This window comes from Lissotriton vulgaris, chromosome 6, assembly GCF_964263255.1.
Source record: "Lissotriton vulgaris chromosome 6, aLisVul1.2, whole genome shotgun sequence".
In the NCBI taxonomy this organism is placed as follows: domain Eukaryota; kingdom Metazoa; phylum Chordata; class Amphibia; order Caudata; family Salamandridae; genus Lissotriton; species Lissotriton vulgaris.
In genome coordinates this window covers 1,337,317,311-1,337,339,478 of record NC_141694.1, presented here as the reverse complement: position 1 = coordinate 1,337,339,478, position 22,168 = coordinate 1,337,317,311, and the positions used below count along the sequence as shown (strand labels likewise).

Genomic DNA, 22,168 nt, shown 5'->3' with positions numbered 1-22,168 from the left:
AAGCGAAGGGTGGCTGCATGTTTTGACTTTTGTGGACTTAACGTCTGCTTTCGATTGCGTCACCCACAGCAAACTCTGGCTGATCATGGAAAAACTAGGGGTAGAAAAATCGATTGTCCACTTTCTTAGGGAACTTTACTTAGGGGCATCCACCAGAGTTAGGCATGGGAAGAACGGTGAATGTACAGAAACATTTGGTATTGCTAGGGGAGTGCGACAAGGCTGCGTCCTGGCTCCTTTTCTCTTTAAGCTCTATATTAACGACGTTGAGAGAATATTGTTAAGGGAGTGCAAGGATATGTTGATGGTGGGGAAAAGATCAGTCCCAGCGTTGTTGTATGGCGACGCCGCGGTCTTGATAGGCAGGACGCCAATGGCTATGTAAAGTATAGTCACCTCCTTTTCAGAATTTATGACTGGTTTGGATTTGAGGATAAATTGCTCAAAGCACCTTCAGTATGACCTGTGGCTCTGGTGCACTTAGAAAGAGAAAGGCAATTTTTATTGCTTCTAGCCCAGTCGATTTTACTCCAACCTTTTCATACCTAGGAGTTTTATTCGGCCATACTGGTCTATGGAACAATGCAATCAAGACAAGGTTACTGTTCTGCAAATCAATAATGGCCTTAAAAATCTTTAGCAAGAAGATGGGCAAAAAACCTATTGGGGAGATTATAATAGTGTATAAAGCGACTTGTGCAGCGATTGCTACATATGGTGCAGGACTGTGGGGATATGCAAATGTGAAATCACTGCAGGTGGTGGAAAACTTCTTCATGAAATATCTTTTAGCCATTCCGGAAAGTGTTTCCACATAGGTTTGCCATGCCGAGCTTGGGGAACCAGATTTAGAAGACACTATAAAGGCTGTTCTGGCATAAGACCTGGACCACCGAGGAATGTGGACTAAACCGCTCCATCTTGAATGATGTGATGAGGTTAGATAATGGTGGTAAGGTTGGATTGCTAAGTTATGTGAAGACGTTTTTCACTGACTTAGGTTTGGTAAATTATTATGATGACCCATCCTCTCTGTGCGATATCTCTAGAAAAGCCCTGAAGGAAAAGTGCATGAGATACTTGGATGAGCGTAGATCACTATAGAAATGACGAAAAAAATTAGGTTGCGCACAATCTAATAACAATTACAAGTTAAATGCAGCCATATGTTATGTTAAGCTACAAATGAGTGACTACGCGAGGATCTTATTAACTTGTTTTAGATTAAATGTATTATTCAGGTCACTTAGTTTCCCTAATATGGACAATTGGCCGAAACTTCTAAATAAATGCCCATGTAACGATTTGTCAGAACAATCAGACATACATATCATCTTCTTCTGTAAATTTTATTTAATTCCGAGACTGAGATAGATTGTTCCCTTACTGAAGACCATGGAAATAAATCGCTGTCGTCGTGCTTTTTTAGCTGTACAGAGACTAGATAATATTTTAACTGTTGCATTTATCGCTGAGTTTAAAAAAAAAAGAAATTATCCCGGGAATCTATTATATCCTGAAATGTGATGAATTGACTGTATTTTACTGGATGAATTGAATATGTATGGTTTCTAAATTGTGATTTTATATGATCTTTTATAGTTGTTTTGTTCTAATAACCGAATAAAGTAAGAATTGATTGATTGACAGTTTTTCAGCGTCTTTGGAGGTTGAAGCAGCGCACATTTCTCTATAAAGTTAGCTGCCAGGCTTTTGCCTTCACTTGATAACTCGTAGCCTAGAAATAGGACGTAGAGGTGGGCAATTCGTGATTCCTTAAAATTGAATTTATAGCCTTCAGATGCGAACCCAAGTATTATTGTGTTCTTTTCAAGTGTACGTCCAAATCATCGTCTGTAATATAGATGTCATTGACATAAGATAATGCCTCATCATCGTACGTTTGTAGTAACTGTTACTCTGGCTGAAAATAACCCTGGACTATTCTTGATCCCTGGGGGAGACGGAAACATTTTCAGTGTCCCCTTAATTGAGAAAGCGGTCAAATGCCTGCTTTCAGGTGCAATATTTTGACAGAAAAACCCATTTGAAATATCTAATGTGGTTTTATATTATTTCCGCACGATGTTTTTCATCAATGCTGCACTGTGTGCATTTTGTACTTCAAAGGTTTTGCAACAGGAGTTTAAATGTCGTAATCCAATACTAGACGATATGAATTGTCTGGTTTGGAGACAGAAACAAAGGATTGTTCATTGATGAGGTGCATGTTTCAATCACCCCTTGGTATTCAAGTTGATTTAAAATCTCCCTGAGTTGTTTTTTAGCTTCTTGCTTAACTGGACTGCCTCTGGACTGCCTCTGTGCAGTAGGTTGATTTTTAACTGTATTCTATGGTGTGGAGAGTCCTCATCCCATCCTGCATGATTTTTATATTATGCCGGAGCTTGAGCTACTGCCCATTTCCTAGCATATGTGTATTTTTTATGAATTGGAATGTGATTTGAGAAGGCTGGCATAATTATCTCTTCGCTATGTGGGCACTACCTGACAAATTCAGTTGGCCAATTTTGTTCAGCTAGAAGAGTGTCATAGCCCTTAGAGAGCTTCTCCCAAAAGAGTGCTCTTATTTTTCCAGTTATGTCCCCTTCCATCCGGAGTGTTACTTCATATAACTTGTGGGGTACACTAACCCTGGCGTCGGCAGTTTCAACTTGAATGCATTCATTCAAGTCCACTGTCTCCGGATGATCCATCAGGATCCTGTGAACTATGGTGACTTCTGGTGCGCTGTCTAGCATTGTCTGGGCCCACTCCCCGTTCTTGAGTTGTGTCCTCAAGATCCTCGGCATGTCTGCCTTTTATGCTTGCTACCTTTTTGGTGAATTGAGTTTTCTTATTTTTGGAACGTGCGGTTCTTCTTTGGACTTTACACGTTCCTATTTCTGATCATCCTCTCTTCTCGGATTTCTGCGAGGAAGTCTGAAAGGTACGGAGGAACGTGTTTCAGTATCTTGATATCTATCAAGTTTTCTTAAAGTATCCCTTTTTCTAAGGTTATACCTTTTTTCAGAGGGCTCCCGTTAGGGAGACCTACATTCCCTTTGGGGAGATCTTCCTCTGGACTGAGAACATTTCTCTTTAGGAAGTGTCCGTTTAGTATTTTCGCATTTCTTCTTAGGAGTAATGAGATTATTTTCAATAAACACCTTTAGTATTTTCTGTTAATTCGGGTTTTACTGGTTTCCCACCCAATCTATCTCTTCCTAGTTCTTCATATGATTTTTCAATAACTCTTGCAAAATCATATGGTTTGTCTGTTATATCTGTTTCTTTTAACTTTTGGCGGATTGCCACGGATGCCGCTTCATCTTTAATGTTTTCTAATAATATAGCTGAGACCTGTTTGAAATCTTTCAGTAAATTCATACCCAGATTTAAGGCCGGTTCTGGGCCGTATTAATTTTGAATCTGTCTCAGAACGTCTGGTATTACCGCCATGGATGGTACACCATGTGTTTTTGTGTAGATTGAAGCAAAGACTGTGCCCCAAGTGTGTCAGTCCTCCACATGTGGTGCTATCCCCATTGGTAAAAAGATTGTCAGAATTCTGTGTTTCTCAGGAGGTGTACTATCAGGGAATACTGCCTCTTTTTGAGTAATTTTCTGTGCTAACCAAAACGGAATTTGTTCCCTTTTGGCAGGCAATTTTCCAATGGCTGATTGTATAGTCTGTGGTGTGATTTTATTTGTGTTCCCCTGGTGAGGGGTGTGTTGTGGAACCCTTACAGTAGGTTGAACTGTTAAGGTCCACATGACATATTGAACCAATTGTCTATGTATTTTAATTACCTGTTTCAGCTGAGCTAATAGTTTTTGACCTGTCATGTTTTCAATGTCAGGATGTGGTGTGTAGCTGGCTAGTACCGGCCATGAAGCTCCTGGTCTTCCTAGTGGACCGAGCCTGGTTATGTGATTTTTATGTTTTAGGGCGCCTTTAAACCAGAGCTGATGCTCTTGGTAAGTTAATGGAATTTAAATGTCCTCGTAAGGAACATATTTCTCTGGATGTTCCTCTACTTTGTAGTAGTGGAACTCATGTGTTCCTCCATCTGCTGGAGGAAAGTGAATCCATGAATAGAATACCTCTGTTTGCCGATATTCATGTGCCTCTATAACAAAGATTACTTTACCACCTCTCGATGATACTCCATTATTTATGAGTTTCTAAGTTATAGTTTTTCTTACATTTACCGGGATGATTACAACATCCGGGTCATTATCCGGCCTATTTCTGTCATATAAAACTGATTGAGCCGCAGCTGCAGTTAATTCTTTGTCAGAAAGCATTATTTCACCGACTGAAGAGTTTGCAGACTAGTTTCAAGTAAACAAAGATTAGGTGCACAATGTTTTGGAACACTGTATCCTTCAACGTTGAACAAACCAAAAACTAATACATTGGATTTTCGTCCTACTCCTTTCTGGCGGATATTAGCCGTTCACCCATCTCCAGACGTCTATTGGAGTATTTACGGCAGAAAGGGGTCTGTGTGAAAAGCACGACTGAGTTACTCTAGTATCCAGCGTTAAATTATCGCCTTACCAACGTTCCTATATTCCCAATAGGCTCAGCGCATTGGCATAACATACACTATAGTTTAGACGTAGGACTGAGGTCGACTAGGTCTCTAGAGTATATATTAAACTTAATTGTGAGTGCCAGCTAGCTCAGAGGTCACTCGAAACTTTCTCGAATAAACAAGAAGGGATTAGTTTCTGACAAACGCATAAACATGACAACTTTGTTTCCCAAGAACAAGAAATCAATCTCTAGAGTCGCGAAAACAATAGATAACTATTTTAGTCAATCGTGCATGCTTCGTTTCACCAGAGGTGCTGAGAAAATAGAGAGACATGGCGTTTTCAATAAAAAGTATTTATTGAACAGTCTTCTTTCTCAAGCATAAGAAATGTACTGCTACAATCGTAATACTTGTTATAAAGTACAGGGCATATAATACGAAAAGTATTATAAAGTAGTACTGTAAAAGCATGATATGGTTTCTAAGCCATAAGTTGCCTAAAACATAAAATACAGTCATAAAATAATGACTAAAAGTACTCAACTGGTGCTTCTAAAAGACGCCTACCGCGGTGTACCTAACCTAAGTCTAGTACAAGGGAAGAAGTAAGTGAGGAGTAGCTTAAGTTTAGTATTTCTCTGCCAAGGATCTATCTAAGAATTCTCTAAGGGTCTAATCAGCACCGTACCTTGGTTTTAGAATGAAGGAGGTCTTGTATCTCTTTATCAGGACTCTATTTCCCAACAACCCGCAAGGGTAGCCTGGAAACACTGCAGCTGGATTTCTCAGCCGGAGAAAAGACAGCACCTTTCAATGCTTCAGCTGGAGGGTCGGCTTCCTTCAGCACTTGTTGCTGCAGGGCGTTGGGCAAAGTAGTTAGTCTATCTACTCCAAACCACCGCATGTTTGTCTAGGCAAATCTAGGCATATTTATATTTTGAAGGTGCCGAGTTTGACGTATGATTGGACTTAACGTCACTCAAAGACCCAGTTCTGTGAAAACTCCATGATTTCCTAGATAAATTAGTATTCAAGCAAGGGGAAGTCCCTAGCTGCTGAAGGCGGGTTTTTCTAAGAAATCGTTGTTGATTCTCGGAACTTCGTGGAAGTAGCCATGCCATATTTGGGCTGCATAGGCTCAGTCTAAATATGCTAATGATTTCTATGCCTATGTAAGGATCCAGTAATTTATACCTATTTAAGGGCATGAATCAGGAAAATTACACTAGGGTCCTAGATTAATTTACAACAAGATGAGTCGAAGGGATTTTTTGCCAGTATCTTCGCAACTATATTCATAAGAGAGTGGACGGTAAGAGTCCAAGGAGGATGGTGATGTTCTCGGCTTCAGAAGAGAGTTTCATATGAATTCATGGAGGAAATGGGGGAGAACTCCAAGTTGCAGTGACTCCTCGTACATGTGGAGCAGTCTAGTGGCACAAAGTTGGTTTTTATTATTCATGCACCATCTTCTCTGATAAATAACCATAGTTTTTATGCAGAAACGATTCGACCTTGCTATTGGCAAATGGAACTCACACCACTGCACAGTTGCCTACCCTGTACATGATAGTTGGTCCTCTGACCAATGGGGCCCCCTATCTGAAGCAAAGAAGCTGCAAACGTTGATGTCATTAACTAGCCACTTAACTAAAGCTGGTGGTAATGCACACTATCATACTTCGCAAGCAGCTAAAACAAGTTCTCAGAAAATATAATAAGAATCCACCATAGGCAACATGGATTTATTTATATTTCTAAATGATTGCTTATTTGGAAAGTTATTCTTGCTAACCAACTATCTGCTTACAAGCATGAAAGCTGCCATCCAGTCAAACAAAATATTTTACTCCACTATCCAGTGCCCCACTGATTACCAATCCCAATTATTGGGGGTAGCCACGAATACGCTGACAATTTTCCAATCTGTTAGCCACCAAATGAATGTTTTATTGTTCAGTAACTACATTTTACTAGACCTGGAGTACAAATGTGTGATTTTTAAGATAACATACTCTTTCAAAATTGGTACACATGGAGAAGAAAAACTCAGTTTTTAATATTGTCAGCAGACTAACAATGGCTTTTTTGTCCATGGAACCACATCTCACTGCTTTAACTATATGTGATCTTAATGAAAGGGCACTGGCATAACACATATTGGAATTTACATTTTAAAGTACTTTTTTGTGTACTTTGAACATTTTGATTACTACTTCAGTTTTAAAATTGTAAATGCTATTGCAATTTTTTTTAATTAATCAGACAAATAAAGACTTACTTGTAGTAACGGATTTACTTGCAGTTCAACATCCCCTTTTTACTTACAGTGAGAAATTGCTTCTTTGTCACTCAAACGTCTTCAATAAGTGCACACAAGGCATCTAAGCTAATCTCTATCCCAGGGCAGTGTCTTGTGGTAGTTCTAGAGGCAAAGACGGGTTGGCAAACGAAGTGGACCTACTTTCATTATCAGGATTTCCAGAAGTGGGTACCATTTCTTCTCTTGATAAGATATTTTCAGCCTTGCAACAGTCTATCCATAAATTTTTTCCATTTAATGGCTGGGTTTGTTATTCATTGCTTAAGTCTGATCTTTGTCCAACACAGGAAACACTTAAGATTAGGTTAAGCTTTTGGACTCCAACTAATAGTAAACTACACTGGACTCAAACCTGTGGGTCAATTTTAGTGCAACCCACTGCATGAGCCCAGAAAACTGTGATACAACAACCATTTCAAAGACTTTCTAACAGATGTTAACACAACTTATAAATCATTCGGAGCCTTGAAGAGAAAACAATTAATTGCTTACCTAGAACTTAATTTACTCAATCTATATGGAGACCATTTTACACCTAGATTGTTTCGATTCTCTCTACTGCTTGCTCTCTGATGCTCATTTAGGGCTTTTCTCCAAAAGAAGTTTCAAAAATTGAAGTAAATTAGCATTTTGAAAATACTATAAAAATACAAAACTTTTGATTAAAGTGAAAAACCAATCTTGGGCCCAAGCATAGTACAATATTTGCACAGATTGGTTCACTGAAATTTGACTGTTTACGACCCCAAGTTATGATAAGCTACCCATTCATTTATTTTTCTTATTTTTGTTCTTATTTTAGCATTTGACTCGTTGGTATTTTCCAACAAATATTGCAGATCTGTAGTATTTATTCTTTTTTTTTTAAACAAATTGTTATTAAAATCTCCACTTATCAATGGAACGTTTGGAAGTTTATCAATTAAAGATTGAAAAGGTTTGATTAATTGACTAGGTATCTTTCCCTGATTTTACTGGTGGAATAATGAGTGCTTATTAAAGTATGTGTTTAACTCTATCACTTGGGTTTAATTTAATCAAAACATCTGATTTAAATTCAAAATCATCAGATACTACCTTTCCCTAACAACTGCTAGCTACTTTGAATAATGTGTGCAGGTGCCTTGTTGCTCTACTCTGATTTACTTTAGTGTCCTAACATCAAAGTATTCAAAACCATCAACAACCAATTCATCCATACTCTAAATCTCTTGCAGGGAGAATAAAGTTATCCTGTAATAAACTGGCTCCAGATCTTCTAATGTTTACTAAAATCCAGTATTTCTAAAATGTCAGTCATCAGGAGCAGTTTTTTTCTGAGTGATTCATGCAAATTGTGTACACGCATTTGTTTCTATAGAGCATATTAAAAAAGCTACTGATCCATTTTCAATTTAACAATGGGCATTCTTCTTTAAAAAAAATCACAATACACCTATAGTATTATTACCTGAATGGCATCTCACTTGTGTTTTCATTAGATTTTCACTCATTTCCTTTTTCTCTCCTTCACTGTCCCCTTTGATATGGCCTCTGAGCCCTACTCTTTCCTCTTACTGTTATTTCTATTGTGATTTCATGTAATTTCTCATCTATTTGTTTTAAATTTCTGTTCCACTTGTTCAGTTGTCCTAGTATCCTCTTAAAACTTTATCTTTTACTTCATCTCTCAACCCTTGTGGGTATGGTTTTTACCCTTTTCTTTCCCTTCAAAAGCGCTTCATCAGTTTTGTTGTTTCTTCAACTACTTTTAGCTTAATGTTCCTGAATTTCTTAATCTTATTCTTTTTTTATGCCATTGCTTTCTCGATCAACCATGGTTCTTTTTTATGTTTTTCTTTTCTTTTTCATTAACTCTTTTCAACAATGAGACACATGAGATCCAGGCACAGTAAAGAGGTGATGGTGACTGGCATGGCTATATGTCAAAAGTCAGGTTTGCTTTGGTCCATCTCGCCAAAGAATAAATCTGCCTATGTTAATATTGAACAATACGATGTTGATGTACACTATGATATATGGGAGTATAAAAACAAACTAGCATCTCCGTTAAATTTACCTGATGTGACCTCCTCCTTAACTTAAGAGTAAGGAATACGTGGCTAGGCAGGCCCTGCGACCTAAACTTCATGCAAATAATTGGAAGATCACTGGTGGTGGGGGCGGACCCGTAATCCTTAGACAGAACGTGCGAACAGGAAAACCCAGATCAATCCCACAGATAGGCAAGCACACCACAAAGGTCCCAGAAGATTGACCCCCTATAAAACATTTGGGCGGAGGGGCGTGAATTCTCAAAAACACCATCAAGTCATGTGCTACTCTAAGGCCCTCATTAGGATGGCAGGTGGACAGCCACCGACAGGTCGTTCGTGGCGGTTAGACACCATCCAGGGCATTGGTCCAACCATTGCATTGCAATATAGCCCATCAGACTGCAGAGGTTAGGCGGTAGGACTGCAGCCTCCAATATGATCAAAGATCCCATTGGGGTGGCAATGAGTCCAACACCTATAATGGAGGCGGTGCCTGCACAGGCAGCGCTGTAGGGATTAGAATATATATTTCAGTCTGCCTGTTCATGGAGGTCCCGTCACCAGGCATAGGCACTGCTAAGTGGGCTGGGGGCACATGCAGTGCCCTTCCATGCATCCATGAACCGTGTGCCAGGCACCACATGGTGCCTGGCACACAGTGCATGGATGTGCACAAAGAGCCTTTTTCTACTGTGGCCTGTGCTGCAGCCCTTTTCTGGGGCCACAGGACAAGATGCAGTGGAGAAAAGCATTTTACGAACACCTGCACAGCGGTCATATCCTAATAGGGTGGGCTAGACCGCCATCTCATTCTCCAAAACAAGCCTGTATGCTAGGATCACATAGCCAATCAGAACACAGCATACACATTGCACTTAGTGATCACAAGCCCTTTATGCCGGACATCAGGACAAATCTACAGTCCCTGCAGTATTTTCATACAAGAACAAGGCCCAACTACGCTTATCAAACCCCAAATTTATGGCCCAGTGACCAGGCCCAAACTTCTGTCACCAAAGGAATACATTATTTTATGATCCTTCATGTAAAGTAGAAAAATATGCTTTGAGACATTCTTCAGACCCTGCCTCTTGTGTGATCTCTAGGCCACTGCGATTAGGCAAATAGTTCCTGCTTTGCCAATTAATTCTTGATTTAGATTTTTTCAAAGGTAAATTCATATTCAAGCAACACCTAACTACTTGTAGCAGCAGCAATACACTGAAGGATATGGCTCAGTAGAGCTTACTACGTAAAATAGTAGGTGTAGGGTTCCAAAGTTTTGCTAGTAGCCCACAGCCACTGCTACCAAATAACATGGTTGCTGAATACCAAAGCTGCATAGTTTGGATTCCACCTCACGCCTTTTTCATCCATCAGGAGACACCCCTCACCCCTTTATCTCACTTTTGCAGGTTATTTTTCATTCCCACTTCCTCTCCTTGTCACTGTTTCACACTTTCTCCCTTTTTTGTTCTCTTGCTGTGGGTGACAGTCAGTTGAAAGAAATAATTACTATTTCCCAAAAATGAGTGCCGATAGACCACATCTTGAACCCCAGTATCACCTTAAGCACTGTAGCTCAGGCCATTAAAGCAATAAGATCCTTCCAATTTCATCAAATCAGCAGTTCAATTACGATTTTCATGGGAAAAAAACACTGTCAGGGACGTTTGTTCTCATGGGGCTTGGAGCCAAGCGCTTAACTGGTTGCTTAGCTGGTCCAATTAAATAGAAAAGTGGCATCTTACCATCCAATGAAACGCTTCTTTTAGGTTGAGATGAAAGTAAAATACTCAATAGGATAATCCAAATACAAATGTACTGAATAACGCTTTGCTCTCCTTGTTGATTTCTAAACAACTTTAAAAGTATATATACTGACAAGTTATGTGTACACTGTTAAAAAATACTAAATAGCATAACATACGTCACTCACATTTTCAAAGAGGGCTCGAAGGGCTTCCAGATCAACCACAGATTCATCGCAATTCAAAACCGCTGTACAAAACATAAGATCATAAAAACTTGTTAGAAAACGAAATCCGTTAGTTCTCTTGGACCTTGATCCATAAGTCAGGGATGGTGGGGGTCTTTAATGGGAAAGTACCACACTACAAAAGATTTGAACCACATGAGTGGTTCAACTCCCACCTAACTGGTTTTGTTGAGTATTGAATTGCCGACAACATAAAAGCAACAAAAAGGGCTGTGGAGTAGCTGTAGGGGTAGAGGTGAGGACCTTGTGCAAGTGTCCACATTGCCCATGCCTTAAAAACGTATCTGGCGGGTCTACAATACAATGGTTTAAGCTAAATTAAGGTATTCTCCTAAAAAGTGAAGAGCTTAAATAACGAAACAACAATATCGCATATGATTGGTCTATGGTTACACTGTTGCTCTTTGTGGAATAAAATTAAGAGCATCATTTCTACAATTGTTTCTATTTCAAATATTGTATGCACTCACCTTATTCAGAAGTTTAAAGCATACGCTTATCGAAAGAATAATGATGTTTTCATGGCATATGAGGTTAAATCATTTCCGATGGAAAATATTCAACTGGCTTATCTCATCATTGCTGAGAATTGGTATATTAAAAACGGAAGAGTGAATCTTTTCTCATCTTCTCTAACTAAATCCAACGTTAATACTATATGTAGTTGTCACCTGTAGATGACAATATTAACAATGCATTGCGGTATGATCCAGTTTGTAATTCTGTTATTTTATTCCATACGCTTTTGTCCTACAATGATAATGTCTTCTGTAACTTAATATTGAATGGTTTTGCATGCCCATTATCTTTAGGCTTTGTTTTTTAGTTATATATGTTTAACTTGAAAAAAATTCATGCGAATGTCATGCCTCTCTTGTCATGCACCAATCAAAAGCCTATACATTTTGTATCTCAGACCGAACTCTCTTCATTTTGTGTATGCAAAAGCTATAGAAGATATGTGAAGTCAGAAATAATTTTGATTGGCAATCATCGTCTAAATATTTATTGGTCATTTCGGCTACCTTCATTTCATGGATGTGTGTTTTATGTATGATTTTTGGCTTTTCTACAGTACAAACATCCAGAAAATTGTCCTAGTAGCAGTGACAAACTTTCTAAAGCTCTCCACACTAAGTCTGCTTGAGCAATCTCTCAAGCCACATTATATTCTGTAACCCCATCACCCTAACTGGAGAAATTAAAAAGGGTAGTAACCCAATTCACAGTTAAAGTAAAAAGGGAAATGTTTCTCTGCCCAAAGGGAGCCTTATTGTATGTGAAACTATTTCTGACAAAGAGGGTTCAGTTATGTCATGATTTACTTTTCTATTGGACTGTCCAGCTACTCACCTCTTAGGGAACTATTGACAACATAAAATAATGCTACTTTGAAGACTAAGGATCCCCTATGGCTGCTCCACAATAGAATGCAGCTTAGTGAAACTAGCAGTTACCAACACTTTCTGTTTGGTGAACTTTCAACTAGTGTCTCCGTACTCTGGGGCCTATTCCAATGTCTGGCTGATTACCACCGACAGGCCATCGGTGGCGGTCCGTCCGATAATCTGACTCATCGGTCCGACCTCCACAATATGATGCCAGTCAGACCGCTGAGGTCTGGGGGAAAGACCAACACCTCACACAAGATCGAAGATCCTATTGGAGCATCGGTCAACAGATAATCCCAAGTGGCGGTGGTGCCTGCTCCGGCACTGCTCAGGATTATGATGTCCATTTGAGACAACCTTTCCATGACAGCCTTTCAAAGCATGGAAAGGCTATCGGAACGAGACTTTGGGGGCCCCTAGCACGGCCCGTCCCCCTACAGCATCCACTTTGCCTCCCCAAACATCCATGCACCGTGTGGCAGGCTCCTCATGAGGTCAGCCACACAGTACATGGATGTTTTAAAAGTGTATTATTTCTAATGCAGTTTGTGCTGCAGCCTGCACCACAATAGACAAAATGCATTGTAATAATGGAAGCAGGACCGCTGACTCCATTTATGCTACAATGCATGTCAGATGCTCATCTGAATGACTTCGTAATAGATCCCTCTTTTTCACTGCATATGGAAAACACCAAGGCTAGTGTTAAAGGGTACAAAACTAACTAAATCAAATACCTTTGTCAACAGTGTAACTTGGTGTATGACAATTTTTCCAAACTTTGGAATATGGGCTAAAATAGAAGTACAATTTCAGGAAAATTTAAATAAAACATTTCATTTGCTCCTCATTAGGAAAAGAAACAAAGTAAAGCATTTAGTCACGGCCCGTGACGGGCGTGCCACCGGGCGGTGATGTGGGGCAGGGGAGGGGAGGGGCAGGGCGGGGGGTTGTAAAATGCAGTAAATGGACGATTTCAGGTAAGTACCGAAAAAAATCAAAAAAATTGTTGCGCACACTGCATCACATTTGGCGATGCAGCGCGCGCAACGAAACTAGTTTTTTTTCAGTACTTCCCTGAAATCGTCATTTTCCTGCATTTTACAACCCCCCACTTTGCCCCTCCCCCACTCCATGTCACCGCCCATCACGGCCCGTGCGTGAAAGCATTTATCTAGCTAATCAAGTAGCAACTGTTTGGAAGAACCAAAACTGTTAAAAGTTATAGGTGCGGAAAAAAAAAAGAATGGATCAACTGATTGCTTGCAATTAGTTTTGAAAGAGTCTCTAAAGGATTTGCTTACCATGCTGAATATCGTTCATATCTAGATGAAGGCTGGACATCAATATGCCAACTGCTTGGGATCTTTTAGAGTTTAGTAGTTTTACAACCTGCACAAAAAACATTCATTAATTTAAAGCAAGTAGGGTACACTTACATGTGCTCATTTTGTAAACTTCTCATTTACATCAAGTGCACTTCCAATGACCAAGCTGAATTAGAAAACACTAGGTCAAGATCCAATAAACTGTCCCTGGCTATACCCACATTACCAGTAGACATTTTAATTTTGATGGGGCTGGTAAAGTGAAATAACAACCTCATCAGGATTATGACATTAGCTGATAGGGTGTTTTTCACATGGCTACACCACCTGCTGAGTGGACTCTCAAAGAAAAATACTAAAGAAAAATTATGAATAAACAAGGGAATCTGGTTCAAAACCTGCAGCTCCCCCAGAAATTCCTTATAGTTAAAGGAGGCTGCAGGGTCCCACTTCAGCTCTGTCAATTACAGAAATAATACAATTACCAATCATAACACTGGTACGACAAGTGTGACAAATCCAGCTTCCAAAGCTATAAGAATGGCTTTGGCGGCAGATGAGTAATTTTTAATGTATACTGAACTAATAAACAACTGTTTAGCTGGTCTCTAAATTAGACAAACAGAATCCTCATGTGGCACATTGTCATCAGTGAGGTTGTTGACAATTAAGTGTTTAGCACCAGAAACAACCGGCTCAAATTAAGCACTGGATTGGTAGCTCATTCTCCAGAGGTATGGATGTCCACTATTGGTAGCTATGACCTGGCCAGACACTGGGGTACTAAGAAAGTGCCTCCTAATGTTACATAAAACACATTTTGGTGTAGTTGTTACATGTTCTATTTTTAGACCTAATAGGTAAGGTGACTGCTTGATGGATGTGCAGGAGAGCGATTTGCACAAGTTTCCTCTCTAAAAAAGAAAACATGAAGAGGTTCCATTGTTGAATAACAATCACCGGTATATTTGTAAGGTGCATAGCATAACATTTAAAATATGTTAACTGTTAAAGGTCAATGCAGAATGATACAACTTTAAAAATTATTCATGGGTCTCCCAATCACAGCATAGCTCACATAGATTTATGTCCACCTTTTGTTTTAAAGGTTACTTGCATTAAGCCTACTGGCGTTTGCATAAAATGTATACACGTAGAAGATGGGATTCCAGTAAGGAAAATGGTCCAAGAATGTGACAAATGGAAAACAAAAAGAGCAAAAAGTTAATGAGTACTGTCGGTGAAGCTGATTATCAAAAACAGGAGGACCCACAGTCCACATATACCCAACTTTTTAACTCCTTTATGATCAACACAATACCATATTTAAATGCAAATTTCTCAAAAACGATTGGACGGATTAACACAAAACACAAAAAAAAATTTGAATAAAAAGTAATTTTTGCCAAATTTAGTTCTGTCATTTTTTCTGCATCACAAAGCAAAGTTTCCTATGGGAATTAACATAGGAAATCGATGTTTGAGGACCTAATTTTTCATGCCCCCCTGCTTGACAAATCATCACAAATTTTTCGATGAAGGAGCCAAAGTGGATTAACTTTTGTTTTGGAAAGCTTCATGCAGATTCGAATTGAGGCAGCTTAATTTTGATTCCACTCTTAGATACTGTAGGAGTGCATTATAATCATAAGTGGTCAGCACTCAAATATATTCTGTGTGTTTAGTGTTACTAAGAATAGATGGGGTACTGTATATTTAAAGTACTCCACATGAAAACAAATTAGATTTATAAATGGCGTGCCTAGAAACTTGACTAATAGAAATTCCTGCAATACTTCTATATTAATATTTTAAGAGAAAGCTATAGTTTATAACGTATCTCACTGTGAAGCGGATATGAAATGTATGAGCGGACTAATGTTTAGACATTTATACATGTAGCAAGAAATTATATTCATATTGGTGTATTTTGAAATTACATCTTTTATGTTCTCAATTGCAATTTTGTTCACTCAGAAACTGCATTTTCTATCAGTTTGGCAATGTGCACATATTTGTAACCCTGTGCAACATTACTTTGGCATGATTCTGCAGCCTTAAGTATGGTTTCAGTACAAGCTCACGTTCAAGTCTACAATGTAACCTTCAATGTAGAATGTGTTTGCTGGCATTTTTGTTTTCCTGCAGGTGTGGACAAAGCTTCATTATTTAGTAAAGAACGGTGTGTGCTTTAATAAGATAGTGAGGTATATGAAGACTGATTTTGGCAAAGAAAAACCAAGCAATGAGTAACAGGTTCCCATGGAGGAGGAGAAGAATGGCAGAGGACGAATAAAGTAGCAACTTATCGATGTGGGAAAGGTGGTGCCAGTGCCAATTCGTGCCTCAATTGTGGAAAGTTACCAGAGCTGATCACGTGATTTACATTGAATCCAGACAAATATCTTAAGCTGTAACTTAGTGAGGGTCTCAGAGGTGTCTTAGGACTTCATGAGGTACAGACCTCGCCTGCTTTGTGTGGCTTCATGCTAAATGAACCTTGGTTGGAGTTTCTTCTACTGAAGGCTGACAGCTGACACCTTTATATTATCCATTCTTACTCAATGTTATTTAGTTTACGGTGGTCTCTTTTAAAGTAGTTTAGGGACCGGTATTGTGCTCATATTTACCTTTGATAATCAATTGATGCAATTTAACGATCAGTTATTTTTTCTTATTATTTGCATTGTTCTAACTGAATAAGTTGTATCTTTTTTTCTTATATAGGTCTCTTTTGGAGACTTGGACATATTCTGGTCGTCCTATATTCCTATACTGTAATGCTGAGACTGATTTGTATCAATCTATTTCTGAATTTATAATCAAACCTCTCTAATCCCATTTTTAGTCATAGAGTAGTTATTTTGTAACCAAATTGGATATACTGTAATGAGATTTAATGGTGATTGTTTTTTCCCGATTACCTCCCAAGCAGCTAAAAAGACGATCTCATTAAGTAGAGATGTTTAAGTGGCCAGAGCTTTCTCAAAGTTAAGTCAGTTTTCCTTTCTCTCTGTTTCAAAAAAGTTACAAACGTTTATTTATCTGTGAAAAGCTTTAGCATCAATATCTGCCAAGCCCTTCTCAATGTTGAGCACCAATATAATATGCCACTTACCTTGCAAAGACAAGAGTAACCTTCCTCTCTCCCCCCTCACCACTTACCGTAATTTTCACCCCACATGATTCATTACAGCTCTCATCTGAACATTCGTCATTCCCTCCTCCCAGCCTTCCAGTCCATAGAGGAAAGATCATAGTCAAAGTCAAAGTCAAAAGAACTTTATTCGAATGTTCATAGTAACATCCATAAAAGCACATTTCAATAAAATTACAATTAATACATATAATTAATATATTACTAGAAATCACAAAGTAAAAGTTTACAGGCAGACTACACAGTTAAAAAAGCTTTTAAATAGTTAAACTTATTAAAAGAAAAAACTCTCGACAAAAAGACAATTATCCCTCCATACTTTTCCTGAATTTGATCGCAAGTTTTAAAAAACTACATACAAAGTGCAATCATTACTTAGTAGTTGGAGATAATAAAGTGCTGGTCGAATTTGTACAAAGTTCAGCTGTTTGAGTATTGGTTTTAGGTATAATTTCCGTGGTACCAAATAAAAAGGGTAGATGAATAAAAAGTGTGCCAAATCTTGCGGAGACTTATCTTTGCAGCTGCAAGATGGCAACACTTGGCCTCGATGGGCCCCCCTCGGTACTGCCAGTAGAAGATGAAAAGTCTAGGCGGAACCTCGAGAGCAAAAAGCGGTCATAGCCTGACAGGGGCCATGACAGGTACGGTTCCATGTGTACAGAGGTTTTTACAAGTACATGTTTCCGTACACTGTCTTTCTTTAATTCGGCCTCCTCCCGGGCTAAGTACCTAAAAGAAATAAATGACTTCTTCACAGAGGTATCATCAGATTTTCTAGTAAGTTCTGGGGTTACAAAAAGGTCAGGGCGCCCTAGTTCAGTTAGACATTTTCTAATGTATTTGAGCCAGGGGACTTTAGATCCATTTTCTCAGGTTAATGCTTCTTTTAAAATGTGTTGGGTAAGGGGTATTTCAGTATTTACCCAGCAGTTTAGCCAACAAAGTATAGGATTTACGGCTAAACTGTCGCTTAGGTATGGCATACCCAGTTCTTCATGAACAGAGAAGTTACCAGTGCCCCTTGGTACCCTCAGAACACGTTTTAGGAAGTTATTTTCTGCAACTTCCAGACCTCTGGAAGAAGTAAACCCCCATAACTCACTGCCATAACACGCAATAGATATACTTTTTGCTTTGTAAAGTTGGAGCAGTGCAGCCACTGGGGTATTTCCCATTTTTCTTGCAAAGTTAAGTATGGCTGCATTAGCCCTTGATACTTCTCCCATTTTCCTCTGTACAGTGGGTCCCCAATTTAACTGATGGTCCAAGAGGACACCCAAATAGGAGAATGTCTTAGTCACAGGAATTTTTTCCCCATTGACATTAAAGGTATTTGATTTTTTATACCCCGAGCCTACCTTCATGACATAGGATTTTGAGTTGTTAATACTCAAGTCCTGTGAGTACATGAAGTCATGAAATGCTTTTAACAGGGTTTGTAGGACTGCGTCGTCCGCATAGAGCAGTACCGGCAGTCCTTTCCGGCCTACATAGGGGTAATCGACTCCCGTGTCTAAGAGGTACTGTTCTAAGTAATTGATGTACAGGTTGAAGAGGAATGGGGCTAGAATACACCCTTGGCGAATGCCCCGATGTATTCCAAATTCCCTTGTTACTTTTAAACCTTGTGTATATCTGACATTTGATCGTGTGTCAGAATGCATGTTGGCTAGGAAATTAATCAGATTCTGCTCTATGCCCATTTTTGCCATGACATCCCATAATCTACCTCAATCTACACAGTCGAAAGCTGACGATAGATCCATGAATGCCATGTGGATTGTACCTTCTCTGGCCATAGTATATTTCCCTATAATCATATACAGGTTCAGGCACTGGGTACTCGTTGAATAACCAGGCCTGAAGCCATATTGAATTGGGGAAATTATATTATTTTCATCTGCCCAGGTTGTTAATCTATTTAAAATTACGCCCCCTACCACTTTTGCTACGGAATTGATTAAAGATATTAGTCTGTAGCAAAGTGGGCTACTACGATCTCCTTTTTTAAATACAGGTACTGTGGTAGAAATCCCCCATGACGTTGGGCAGCCAGACGACGCCGCATTGATTACAGCGGTAATGACTGGGGCCCAATGTGATGGCAGGGATTTAAAGAGATCCGGGGGGAGGCCATCAGGCCCAGTTAGGCCTTGAATACCTATTTCAATCTCATTAGCTGTAAAGTGCAAGAAGTTCTCCATAGGAGTAAAAAACAGAATATTCTGCCTGAGGCTTATTACTTTTAAAAATGGCGCTGAAATGAGTAACCCTGTCTTCCTCAGGAATATTTGTGCCAAGGGCCATATTACTTGGGTTATCAAACAGAGGTTTGTTGATGATTTCCCAGAACCTGGCACTATTACCCAAAATGTTTGGGTCTAAGAGAGACTCCCAAGTACTTGCCTTAACCTCTTTTTTCCGTGTTGCAAGGCATTTTTTATATTGTATACGCATGGCTTTGATACAGGCCGGGTCTCTAGGTCTAGCTTTTATGGCTGTCTTAAGGTCTCTGTTGGCCTTAGAGCAAGAGTGATCAAACCATTTTGGGTTGTTTCCAATACGCCCTCTTGCTGGCACCGTTAACAAAGACCCTACTGTTGCAACGACCCCCTCAAAAGCAGACAAAGTTTGACCAGGAGATGATGTAGGTGACACACAGATTGAGAGATCAGAGCTACAAAGGTTATTTATCGATGTATACAAATTATCACAGTCCACCATAGTCCATTTTAGGCAGCGCTTTCCATTTATAGACTTTATAGTTCTCCGGCTATCACTGTACTTTCGCAATTCAAGAATGCCTCCACCAACATTAATGGTAATCGGGTTATGATCGCTATGGGCATTCCATTGAATGCGGAAATCCGAAACAAAATTCGCAAGGTCCGTGGATAATAGAATGTGGTCTATATATGAACCATTTAAGTTGCCTTTATACGTAGGGACTTGGAAGAGTGTATGCTCCGCTGTCTCAGACATAGCAGCAACTAGATTATATTTATCCATCATGTTGTTAAGCTGTGTTCCGTGTCGCGAGTGGTCAAAGTGGAATCCTTTTATGCTGTTGCACCCTAAATGTCCCATGGGCGTCTCTCCAGGATTCCCACAGGGATGTGTAATAAAGTCTCCGGCAATCAGCAATTTACTCGACAAATTCCCCTCATTGTCACTCAGAAAGTCACTCAAGTGTAGTAGGTTGCATTCTCCAAACTGATTTGATGCATTATAAAAGTTGATCAAGGTCAGGGTATATTTACCCCTTTTTAACTCAAGTACTTGAAAGTTCCTATTACCTGTGTGACGAATGGTTTTATGATGTGTAAGAGCCAAACTTATATAGATTGCCAAACCCCCCTTTGCTCTCCCGCTACTTGAGGGTTCTGCTGGATTGAAGAAACTTTGGTATCCCTCAATGTGAGCAAATTTTTTATCTACCAGCCAGGTCTCTTGCAGGCATATCACTGCGTGTTGTTTAACGAAAGACAGCCAAGTGTGGTCACAGATTTTATCGGCCAGGCCTGCCTTATTCCAGGAAACCAGACTTGTACCATTTAAGTCTATGTTTGCAATTTCAGGTTTAGCAGCTTTTGGAAGAATAGGCTCTGTTCTAGTGACTGCCTGTTCTTCAGATACATTGTGGTGTTGTTCTGCATTGGATGGTTCGTGACTGGGAGCTTCTTCTTAGTCTGTAAGCAGCTCTGATCTATTTTGTAGAGGTGGGCTCTCAACTGGGGTTGTTATATCTAAACCTATTTGCTCAGTTGTTGGTAAGCTGTTAGTAATATCAAAATCATTTAGACCCTTTTTACTGTTACTTTTGTCGAGTATCAGCTCACAATTTACAATGTCTTTATATGCGCAGGAAATTTGTAGTTCAGGTAGTCAATCAACCCCCTCCAAGTCACACTGGTCATAGAAGGCATGCAATCTGTTTGAAATAGGAACGTTGTACTGGTTGTTCATATTAGGGAAGTAGGGGTATTCCTGTTAAGGTACCTGATGTAAACCTTCCCTACTCTCTGGGTACATTGCAGAATAATCTGTAGTTCTATAATTCCAAGGTATAGCCTGACCTGGATATAGTTGGTCACCCATATTATGGTGGCTGTTATTGCCTACATTATGCCAGTTTTGATATTGGTTAGTGTGAGTATAATACCCTCTCTGTTCCCCTGGAGGGTGGGATACCGGATATTTGGCCCAGGACCATTTGAGGGGTAGAAATAACTAAGATCCTTTGTACGGATCAGGCTATTTGTAGAGCTGTCCCTCCATCTAGGGATGTACCTTGCCACTCTGGTGTCATTGAAAGTTACAATAATGCATTCACCTTCTGTAGACTTAAATCTGTGTCCCACCCAATCTACCCTCCTAACATGAGCTATACGTCCATCAAGATGTGGATGGAGTGGCCTATGAGTAGTTAGCCAATGAGACACCTTGTTTTTTAACTCCCCATATGTTTCGGTCTTTCCCTCGCCCAGTTTAGGGACACCTATCATCACCATTGTGTATGGGTGAGGCTCTGGGGAAAGGTTAGTATGAATTGGTTTTTTAGAGGGTTTTCGAGTTAAATTTACAGTGGGGTCATTTGTTGGCACCTTTTGTGCCACTAAGGACCTTGAAGATCCGTGCTGGTAGAGTTTTTATTGGAAACATTTGAAGCAGAACCTGTCAGTAAAAGAGGTAGTGGCTGTTTAATGTTACCAATGACAGGTGGATTTTTTGATCGTACAGCCTTTTTGTTAGTCGATTTAGGTGGACATTTGACTGGCACCTCTTTTATTGATAGAGATTCAAGTGTTTCCAGCAGTAATGCTGTATTTTTGTTTTGTATGGAATCAGATTTCTCAGTCATTTCTTCCAGCTTGATAATTCTCTCTCGTATTGGCAACAAAAGGGACCTTATTAGATGTTCTATATGGTCCAAACATATAGTGTCGCCTAAGGCTGATGAATCAGTTTGACATGACCGATCAACGCTGCCTGATATATTGTCTGGCCGTTGAATTACCGTCATTCTAGTTGGTTATAAAGTCTGGTGAGTAGTTATCTTATTTGTCTGTTTGGTCAGTCTAAAACTAGACCAAACGTCTTTTAATGAGGATTTATGTTTGCAGACAGGTCGTGAAATTATCCTCCTGTTTGTTTTCAACTTTTTCCTATACCGTCTTCTAGATTTAATTATCGGGCTGTCCTTTTCATTCACAGAGGTATTTAAAGGTAGCAATCCCCCTGAGTTTACTTAACGCGATAAAGTTAAAGGCATATCCTTCAGTGAGGAAGAGGTACCTTGATGTATCTGTGGGCTACAAATTAGTGGTGAGCTACTTTCCGCACTGTTACAGATTATTGGTATACTTGTGTCTAGGATAGAGGTT

At 39.4% G+C, this 22,168-nt stretch overlaps 1 protein-coding gene across 1 annotated transcript in view; it reads right to left on the bottom strand.

The window, feature by feature from the left end:
- LOC147708863 (uncharacterized) overlaps nucleotides 1-22,168 on the bottom strand; it is a 678,829-nt gene that overhangs the window by 322,333 nt on the left and 334,328 nt on the right. The window contains 2 exon segments of the mRNA XM_086925788.1: nucleotides 10,846-10,907; nucleotides 13,601-13,688. Coding sequence (XP_086781914.1) covers nucleotides 10,846-10,907; nucleotides 13,601-13,688 — 150 coding nt within the window.